This window comes from Ailuropoda melanoleuca, chromosome 3 (assembly GCF_002007445.2).
Source record: "Ailuropoda melanoleuca isolate Jingjing chromosome 3, ASM200744v2, whole genome shotgun sequence".
NCBI lineage: Eukaryota > Metazoa > Chordata > Mammalia > Carnivora > Ursidae > Ailuropoda > Ailuropoda melanoleuca.
Genome location: NC_048220.1, coordinates 18,005,680 through 18,016,379, shown reverse-complemented (window position 1 = coordinate 18,016,379; position 10,700 = coordinate 18,005,680). Strand labels below are relative to the sequence as shown.

Below are 10,700 nucleotides of genomic sequence, written 5' to 3'. Positions count from 1 at the left end.
AAAAAAAAAACAGACAGAATACTGACAATTAACCTCAATTTGAATTCCTTAACACTAAGATCTCCAATGCTAAATTAGACCTTGAGAAGTAGTGTTTTCCATCTATTATGCTCATTTCCCTACCCTGATTTGTAACCATCACTTCGGCAACTTATTCAGAAAACAGCAACTGCTAGTTTCTCAAACTGATAAGAAATTTTGAACTGTATTCACATAATAGAATTGCAAGTTCAACTGCTCACACCCACCCCTCTGTATTTACCCCCTGCTCCTATGCCCACCGTCCTCAACCTACGTACATTTCCATCACAGTAGCTAACGTGATCCTTTTGAGCAATATGTCAAATTGTATTGCTCCTTTACTCAAAATACTCAAAAGCTTTCCTAGTTTAAGTACCAATGAATATAAAGACGAATAGTAGTAGAAAAGGTATTAGAATATTCTGAAGAGAGGAGTGGGCAGATACTGAACATTTAAGATGCAGAATTAATCTCTAGGTCCCCAGATACTTAATAGGGTAAAAGACAGTAAAAAAACATCAACATTCTAATCCTCTATGAATGTGAAAAACATTTTTCAGTATCAAGTCTCATACAAAGCTCCTGGTATATATTATTTTATAAAAGGAAATAAATCCTTCCCTGATCATAACCTTACCAAGTATACCTGGTTATTTTCTATTTAATTCTTTACACTAGCTTCATCATTTATTCAACATTCGAGAATAATTAAAATTATGCCTGTTGGTATAAATATATACATAATTACAACATCCTCTATGTACCATTTTCAGGTAGAATATTCCATGAGTATACTTTTCTTTGACTCTTGAGAATTCTGAATGTAACTATTATAGGCAAATTCTTAGATTCTCCTATTTTAGTAATAAAGCAAAATAGTAAAAAGTAGTACATAACATGGAGTAGGGACTGAGTGGTGGTCATGGATATAGGCATGAACAGTGGAAATTTAAAGAACCATGTGGCATTTCTGTGGCATTAGGATTTTCGGAAATTCCTTATACAACAGTAGTTGAATTCTCTGAAAACCGAAAGCCCTTCAGACTTCCTCTGGGATCTGTTTCAGGCATGCCAACCATCAGTGTCAGATTAGAAAGAGTTGACTTCACATCTAACTAACAGCAGGCAAAACCCCAGGTAATTAGTTGAAGCTGAATGATCTGTTACTGGAATATCTGAGTAGGCCATCCATAAAAGAATCATTAGAAATTTGCACAGAGTAATTGATCCAACAACTTACTTTTCTTTCTTTGGTTTAGTATTAATATCTCCTAAGACCATGATATCAGAGAAGTCTATCCGGAACTTGCTAAGCAAAGTAGCCATCCTAAAACAAGAACGAACAGCATTGAGATACACGAAAGCTGTACGCAAGTATTTTTATTCTATTTAGGGCTGAATCACTATACCTGAAAAAGCATGATTTATAGGAAAACTGTATCAGGTGCTAAACAAAAAGTCCATCTGACTTAATTCACATTGTATGTTCACCTAAGGAGACATCTAAATTCCCCGAGTAGAGACTCCTGTTACATTCTTTTACTTTCTCTGAATCTCATCTTAGTATCCAATAAAGAACGGGTAGAGCAAGACATTAATAATGAAATCTGAATGGCAACTAGTTTTTAAATTTAATTTTTTTCATGGGGAGTGAGAGAAACAGATCTCCAGTTACAGAACGAACAAGCCGCAAGGATGAAAGGTACAGCACGGGGAACAGTGAGTGGTATTTCCTAGCGCTGCCTGGTGACAGATGGCAGCGGCCCCTGTGGAGAGCACAGCATGACACACGGACATACTGAATCACCCTACTGTGCTGCAGCTAATGTAACCCTGTGTGTCAGCTCTACCTCAGTAAAGACTTTTTTAGACAAAATTATATTGGCAAGTATATGGATTTCAGCAAAAACTAGTAAACACTTGTAAGCTTAATTATTTTTGGATTATTCTTCCATCCATGAAGAATGCATATCTCAAGGTCTAAATAGGACTTTTTGGGGCCAAACTAAGGCTATAACTGATGGCAAATGAAGTTCACAGAATTTTGAGGTGGGGGGACTGGGACAGACATGAAAAAGGGGCTCCAATAAGCCTCTGAGTTTTCAATAAAGAAATATGTTTTTGGAGGCAGAGATGGCAGTGAAGCCTTGGAGGCAAAAATAGAAAGTGGAAACATACATCAGGAAAAGCAGTTAGCAAAACAGGATTCTATCTTCAATAAAATGAGTTTTCTAAATTAAGATATTAGAAAACAGACTGGCTACAGGTTTAACTTTTAAATTATTTCTACTATTTCTTGCATACTTCACTGTTTGAGATGAGTCAACACTTCGCTGAATTCCAGTATAAATCTACTACGTGCGTAGTAGATATTTGTGTTAGGGCCCACAAACCTCAAATCAAAGATACGAAAATCAATATAAAATGAGCCCCAGAACGCAATGAGTGGTACCAAGTATGTTGTTATTCAGGAAGGAAGGGCAATAACCGATGGGGAGACAAGGGTAAAAAAAAAAGAAAAAAAAAGAAAAAAAAAAAGAGGAAAGGTATTATGAAGAAAGTGATAGCAATGCAGGACGTGAAAGGATGGAGCATTTCCACAGAGAAGAGCTATTTCTAGTAGAGATGAGGAAAGAGTAGGAAGGAATACGAGTCTGAAATTGCGTGCTTGTTTAGGGCAGGCGCAGAACTGTAAATTGAAGTCTAAGGCAGAGTTGGGGGAACAGGACAGACCTCCGATGGTATGTAACAGAGAGGAAATTGAAAGTATTTTGGGCAGAGGAATCATATGATCAGAGCTCTGGTTTCCAAATGTGAGCTCAGGAGCAGTGTGTACAATATATGCTGAAAAGGTCAAAGACAAGACACGGGGTACTTAGCGAGGCTCTGGAACCAGAACTAGAATGGTGACAGCACAGGGGAAATCAGTGGGTGACAATGGCATTCTGCGTTTCTGGTGTCTGCAAGTCTACAAAATGTATCTTACATGTGAGTATGTAATTTGGGGGCACATCCCTGATTTTGATTTAAAAAGGTGCTTAACAGTCTAATGCTCCAAGTTTTTAGTACTTTCTAAAATGTCAGCATAGGAAAAAATAATAGCGCTAAGTACCTACAACTTCAACAGGAAGACTAAAGAGAATGTGGTCTATTACTCCACAAAAAAAAAAAAAAAAAAAAAAAAAAAGAGAGAGAATGTGGTTTTATTGGTTTAGCTAGAATTTTTAGCTTCAGTATAGAACAGGGCAACATGACTGACATTTTCTGGACTGTCTCTGTTTTATCCTATCAAATAAATACTGTAATGTACTGCAATAATGAAATATATACTGGAATAAGATAAGTGCTCTTCAGTTTAAGTTAGACTTACGCTCTCCGGTCATGGTCTATTCGATTTATTTTCCCACCAATGAATACTCTGATCTTACAGTCTTTCCACTTTTTCTTGGTAGTCAGAAGATAAGGTATCAATAAAGTCAAACCTGAATCACAAAAACATAAAAAATCATTTGCTATATGTTAATTTCTCAATTAAGAACTTTTAAGTCAATTTAATCTCTAAAAACACGTTTACTACAACTCAGCATTAAAGACAATTTTTCTTTCCGTCCTTCCTTAATAATAAGCCCAACANTTAATTTCTCAATTAAGAACTTTTAAGTCAATTTAATCTCTAAAAACACGTTTACTACAACTCAGCATTAAACACAATTTTTCTTTCCGTCCTTCCTTAATAATTCGGCCAAAAAGCCATGAGGTAGACCTGAACAAAGAGGAAAGCCCAACGGAGTCGGGCCCATGTGAGGAAGGCAGCGAGGTGGGGAGAGTGGCCTGGCAGTCAGGAGATCAGTCACAATACAGAAGGAATAAGGAAAAGGGAGAATTCACTGAACCTAATGGAAGCCAGGTTTCTCTCTGAAATGAGAAATACAACAAGGGAGAAGCTAGTCTGAAGCCTGCAATGTTGAACTGGAATTGGTTTTCAATCTATACCTACATATACAAACATATACATGTGTGTTTCTGAGACCCGTCCACTGAGAGGGCCTGGGGCAGCAGGGACCCCCTAGTAGCCACAAGCATATTTAATGCCATGATCATTGTTCCTAAATATTATTCTCCACTAAAAGCAATCCGGGCTCCTTGGGCAGACAGTGATTCAATGGCTGGTGCGGGCCAAGTACAAAAGTGAGCCTAGAACATCTCATTATTTCAGAAAATAAAAAACAACAGGGAAATGACAAGCAGACATACAAGTTAGCCTCCAGAGGATCTTGCTAGCCAAATACGGGAACAATGTGGACATCAAAACAAATCATGAGGATGGCAAATCATCTACTGAATACAATGGGAATTGATGAATCCACAAGGACAGAAATAAGGAGAAGGCTCTTCCTTACAATAAAATGTCAACTAATAAATGAGGAAGAATTAACAGGATTGGAAAATCATCATTTGACAACCACAAACACACCACACCAACAATAGCAAGAGGCAAAACCATCAATGGAGGCTACAGATGGTGGGTGGTAAAAGTTGCAGTAATAATGGTCTATTTACATAACCCCAAAGTACCTTCCCATCCCCTAATACGGGTAACTACACAAAGGGAAACAGTCACTTTTCATTCTCAAGATCTAGTGAAAACCAGCTTACTGAGTGGTCAAAGTGAACTTCACCAATGATGAGGCAAATCAACATCATGAGCTCCCTGACGAAATACAGACAGAAGAGCAAGGCATCGCTGCTGTGCAATTTCTTCCAAAATGACGTAACTTGAACCAATTATGATGAAAGATCAAATGGTACTTCAAATCTAGTGACATTCTAAAAATGGTCAGTAATATTAAAAAAAATGTTAAGGTCATGAGCTCAAGGAAGAACTGGTCAACTTCCAAAGTGAAGGACACTGAAGAGATAACAATTAAGCCTGACGCCTGATTCTGAAATCAATCCTGTTGCTTTGGGGAATGTTGTCTGTGACTGAAACATACACGCCATTTCTCAATACCATTCCCACAACTTCAGTTTATGTAAAATTGCTAAAAAGCATATTAACAACCTTACCTCCATCATCAAAAAGCCACCAGACGTCAATAGTGTTCTTCCCTTGTTTTTTCTGAAACTGAGTACTAGCTTCAAGAAGCTTTTGGTCAGCCACATTTAAGGGCACAGCAGGGCCTTTGGATTCTAAAGGATTAAGCAGAAAAATAAGATGTAAGGGAGATAAATATTAAGTCCCTTTTGCTGAATTCCTATAGTTTCCTAACTTTTGTGTATTTAAATATTTATAATGCAGATAATTGTATATGGAGTCCATCATAAGCTTTCAGTTGTTTAAAATTTAAATGTACTTTTTGAAAAATGGTTACGGATAAATATATCTTTACAAGAGCTAAACTCATCCAAAGTATCTTGTCTAATTTCTAACATTTTGAAGCATTGTGAAAGAAAGAGAATCATAAATACCAATCAAGAAAATTGTAACTGATTGCTAGATTTTAATTTTTGAGAAGCCACTTTAGGCTAACTGGACAAATTAATTTTATGCCTATTCTGTGAACATATTTCTTTTGTAATGTGGTTCCTCAATAATATAAAGATCAAAAAAATTTCTTAACACATAGTGTTGTTATAAATAATATAAAAGACAGAAGGAAGTGGAAGACAAATGAATACAATCTAATGATTATCACAGTGAAACCTCCAAGTCTAAAGAAGGACACCCTCATCTTGACCTAACTTGTCCCCTCAGTATGTGATGCCCAAAGAAAAAAGCCATACAACGACACATCTTTCTTTGAAGCACAGAAAGATGGTGGGAACTCCTTGGAAGGGCACCGTCTGCTGCAGGTCTCAAGAATAAAACACCAAGGGAGTTCCCATTTATAGTCCCAGGAATTAAAAAATTAAAAAAAAAATCAGCACTGACTCTATGAGCAAGCAAATGACCATTATGAGACTCCTACACTAAATTTTTAATAGCAGGAATCCAAGGAGGAAACCCGATCACTTCTGCAGGATGTGTCATTCACTTCTCATGCTGCCATGATGCACGCAAACATGACGAATGATTTTGCATGATGACATAATATGGCTGCCAAACCACACTGCTCCGTAACTCTCACCTCTATCTCCTTCTCATAAAAGTCATGCACGGGGACATGACTGTGTATCTCCCAAACGCAGCAGGGCTGTGAGAAATATTGTAATTTTTGAAATGAAAAATATATTAGTATCAAAATTAAGGGCTTGGCTGGGTACAACTGATGGTAAAGAATGCAAGTGACACTGGCAAAGAGACCCATTTCAGTGTCTCTGCTTATCATCTGAACCATGCAGTTTAAAATAAAAAAACTAATATTGACAATCAGGGTTTGAGTATTTCAGAAATGCTAAGATGATTTAAAATAATTTTTCTTTCATGTAATACCTTTCCCTGGGATGATTTAACTTTTTTAGGTGAACTAAAGATGATTTTTTTTTTCTAATCTGCATTCAATAAATAACTGTAACATCACCTCGCCATGGAAATAAAAACTCAGGTAAAAAATAAAATAGCAGAGTTGGAGTTAAAGAGTTAACAGTATGAAAAAGGGGATTAAAATAAAATGATGAAAAATGCCTGCCTTTTTTCAACAGTGGTTGAGTTGGAGTCTTGCCATCCTCTTCCTCATCTAGATTATGTTTAAAAAACACAAAATATAAGTTAATTGCCTTTATGTTAATAAAATAATGAAAATGTAAATAGAGCACATTTATAAACAAAGCACAGTATGAAGAGACAGTCTGTGAAAAATAATCAAGACTGAAGATACGTATTGTCTACACTGAATGTTGAGGATTTTTAAAAGCAAACATATCTTTAGACCCCCTCCAAGAGGGCCACTGATTAACACTCACCCCTAAAGTTTATTCCTGTAAAACTGATAAAAAAACTTCCGCAGGATTTTTAAACTTTTAAATTTTCATACTTGAAATCGGTTGAAAAGATTCAGAACTATGGCTTATAGAATAGAAATATGACATTAAAAAAGGACATTGCAGATAATATCTATATTTTAATCACTGCCACTGCATCACTGTGCAAATGATCTGAAAAGTGATTTTAGAAACATAAAATGGATATTTGGTGTTTGTAAAAGTTAATCACTTGAAATAATAAGGAATTTGATCAGAGACAGTCTTTTGGTTTATATAAAATACCAGGTTATACAGGTCTACAAAAATATATATATATACATAAAATATAAGCATATATATATGTTTATGCATATACATATATATGCACGCAAGTACTGGTTCATCTATATTTCAATATCTGTAAGTATTTTCTTGAGTTAACGGTTTTCCTAATCTCCCTAGTTTTTTTCTTCATATAAGCTTCCTTTCGTTGTCTGAGGCATAGAGAAGTCCCGACTTGGACAGGAAGGAGTTCACTGCTCTTGAGTCAGTGGCTCCCAGGATTCCAGTATTATACCTTTAATTCTCTTCCTGGCTGTGTGAGCTTGAACTAGTTAACTCCTCACCTTCCTTGTTAGTAAGAAGGGTGAAGGATACCTACCTCTTCAGATCGTTATGCTGCAAGCATGAAAGCACTCATCTCAGTGCCTAGCACAAAGTAAGCATTCAAAGGGCACTCTTTTTGTCCCCTTGCCTTCTGTGTGCCCCAATAACCAAGACAGACATACCAAACATCTAGTATTATGTAATAATTACACGAGAATGCTTGTCTGAAGACTTCAAATAGTATATGTAATACATGTAATATATATTATGTTATATATATAACATATATTAATATAATTATGTAATAATTACACAAGAATGCTTGAAGTCTGAAGACTTCAAATTATATAAACTTTTCTACAGTTTCTAGGCTAATTTTTAAAATAACTGGCTAGAGAGAAAAACACAAATTAAAATAAATACTATTTTTGGACACTAATTTCTNATAATTATGTAATAATTACACAAGCATGCTTGAAGTCTGAAGACTTCAAATTATATAAACTTTTCTACAGTTTCTAGGCTAATTTTTAAAATAACTGGCTAGAGAGAAAAACACAAATTAAAATAAATACTATTTTTGGACACTAATTTCTTATGCCTATGATGGAACAAAAAGATTTCAATGATTACATCTGATTTTATAGGATTAAATATTTTTGTTCTTATAAAGTAGGTATTTGATACTATCTGTCTTTGATGATAATAAAAAAATATGGGCACACCGCGTATTCATTTCAAAGAGCTCAAAAAAATGTCAAGGAAATCCTGACACTTAAAAATGACTTACACTAAGGTGTTTAAAGATATTAAAGGTATTTATATTTTTATAATAAAAAGGCAAGAAGTTTCCCACTGTGTACAATAATGACTTCACAAGACTGTGACATGCAGTCATGAGCTAATGTACGGGTAACGCCCACTGCAATTAGAGTAGATGTGTGACGTACTAACTTCTTCCTTTCCCATCATAGTTTTACCTATCAATTCCTAACAGATTCTGTAAAGAAAGGAACTGTTTTAGGAAAAAGAAAATGGTAGTAAAAATAAAAAGTAGGAGAAAATGAAAGCATGTATACCATAAACTAAAAATAAATGCAGGAACATAACAGTTATCAAATCTTTTATAGAGTTTTGAGATGAAAGAGGAAAAAATTATAATCGAGACAGCAAAGAACTTAAAGGGAAAATGGGTGTCAACTAAAGCCTCAACTACCACTACTCTAAGCATACAAGTTAAGAAAGCAGAGAAATAAAAAGCAACAACAATGTTTCTGCATAATCTGGAAAAGATCAATTTCAAAGAGACAGGATTTGTCCAAGGTAATCAATTTTAGAAAAAGAATGTAATTGTTTGATAGGAATAAAAAACGTAAGATATGGTTTGATGATTTACAGCGCAGATTTTTCTTGTTGCGTGCCAGCTGGGGCTAAGACAGATGGAGATACTGGACTGATCAGAGGTAGGAGAGTGAGGGTGGGACAGTAAGATTTGGAAGTCATCCCTTTTTCTATCTCATAAACATGACATAGATATATGGATGAAATTATCTGAAAGCCTCATGAGATTCAGAAACCTGTGTGTGGCTTAAACCACATGAGCCACCAGGGGTAACATGGTCTGCAAGTACGGCCTAACAGTTCAGTAACCAAATACCAACAGCTTGTTCCTTCAAAGAGACTAAAATGTGGAATAAAATTGCATTTGATTTTTTATTACATGGTTTTACCTCAACAACTCCAGGTGCAGTAGATGTAAAAAATACTCTGAATTTCTCAGCAAATAAATAAAATCCCTGGTATTTAAATATCTTGAAATATAGAAAAATTAGGTAGATTATTTTTATCAGTTTCATTCCTTTCAGGGTTATCTTATGCTCTATTGCATTACTCTCAAATTATCACATTTCTTTCCAAGTTCAAATTTAACCTATGCTTCAAGCTAAATTGTTCAAAGTATAAATAAAAACATACAAGAACAAATGAGTGTAATTAACTGGCATGTTTTCTGTTGTACAATCTACTTTAATACTTGAAAAATAACTAGTCATTTTGTAGCCATCCATTTTACCTTATCAACTAGAAATGAACAGTACAAATTAGAGAAGGGATTACTTAATAAGACACGTTACATAATAAAACCCATTTCTCCCAAAATTAAACATTACCATGAATATATCTCTCGTCTGAATAAAAATTACCTTTGTGTGTAACAGCTTTCTCATCAGATGGTTTTGAAGTATCTAAATCCGATTTTTTACTATATTCCATACTTAGTACCACATCCTTGACACCAGGAGATTTCTCTTGTGATGACAATAATTCTTCTATGGACATGAAAGTAATCAAAATGTTATCTAAATCTTGTTTTAACCATTAACGAAAGCAACATGGTATAATATTAATTACATGACAATTCACAGCAAAGTTTATTATGAAATAGTAAGTTTACAAAAAATGATTTCTTATGTGAACATATGTGATCATCTGTTCTGGAAGGACTACTCACTCAAATATCTTGAGCCATAGCTAAGCATCAGACATTTGAATCAGGTGCTGGGGAATTCGTAATGAGTGAGATTCAAGGAACTTAAGAATGTGGTAGACAAAAGAATGATGTATAAAATGTGAATGAACTCTGCTCTCAAAGTCATTTACACATGTAAAAACTGTAAAATGTGACAAGTGTTCACATACATGTAAGGTGACAGACGACACTGAAAAGTTATACTCCGGACTAGAGAGCTGAAGCCAGAGGATAAGCTCATGGTAAAAGTACCATTTCTTCATTTTTATTTTATTTTTCCTTTTTGAAAAGATTTTATTTATTTGGGAGAGAAAATGAGAGAGCACACAAGTAGAGGGAGTTGCAGAGGGAGGAGAAGCAGGCTCCCCGCTGAGCAGGGAGCCCAATGCAGGGCTAGATCCCAGGACCCTGTGGTCAACCCTAGACGAAGGCAGATGCTTCACCAACTGCACCCAGGAGCCCCCATTTCTTCATTTTTAAAGCACTTTTCCCATTTTCTATCTTTTGGGAAGGAGTTAGTCAACAGTTAACTTCCACCATGAAAACATGCATCACAAAGACAAACACCTATGACAATGGACCATCCACACATAATCCTCAGGATGGATTAGTGTGTCTCTTGAGAGAAAGTAAGAGAAACGAC

General features: G+C 35.4%; 1 protein-coding gene across 1 annotated transcript in view; it reads right to left on the bottom strand.

Annotated features, from left to right (window-relative positions):
* The window catches only part of SLC12A2 (solute carrier family 12 member 2), a 105,796-nt gene that overhangs the window by 6,630 nt on the left and 88,466 nt on the right, over nucleotides 1-10,700 (bottom strand). Inside the window, exons 20-24 of the mRNA XM_034655729.1 lie at nucleotides 9,732-9,857; nucleotides 6,651-6,698; nucleotides 5,089-5,211; nucleotides 3,392-3,503; nucleotides 1,262-1,348 (exon numbers count right to left, since the gene is read on the bottom strand). Of these exons, the coding sequence (XP_034511620.1) occupies nucleotides 1,262-1,348; nucleotides 3,392-3,503; nucleotides 5,089-5,211; nucleotides 6,651-6,698; nucleotides 9,732-9,857 (496 nt within the window). The remainder of the gene's footprint in view (nucleotides 1-1,261; nucleotides 1,349-3,391; nucleotides 3,504-5,088; nucleotides 5,212-6,650; nucleotides 6,699-9,731; nucleotides 9,858-10,700) is intronic.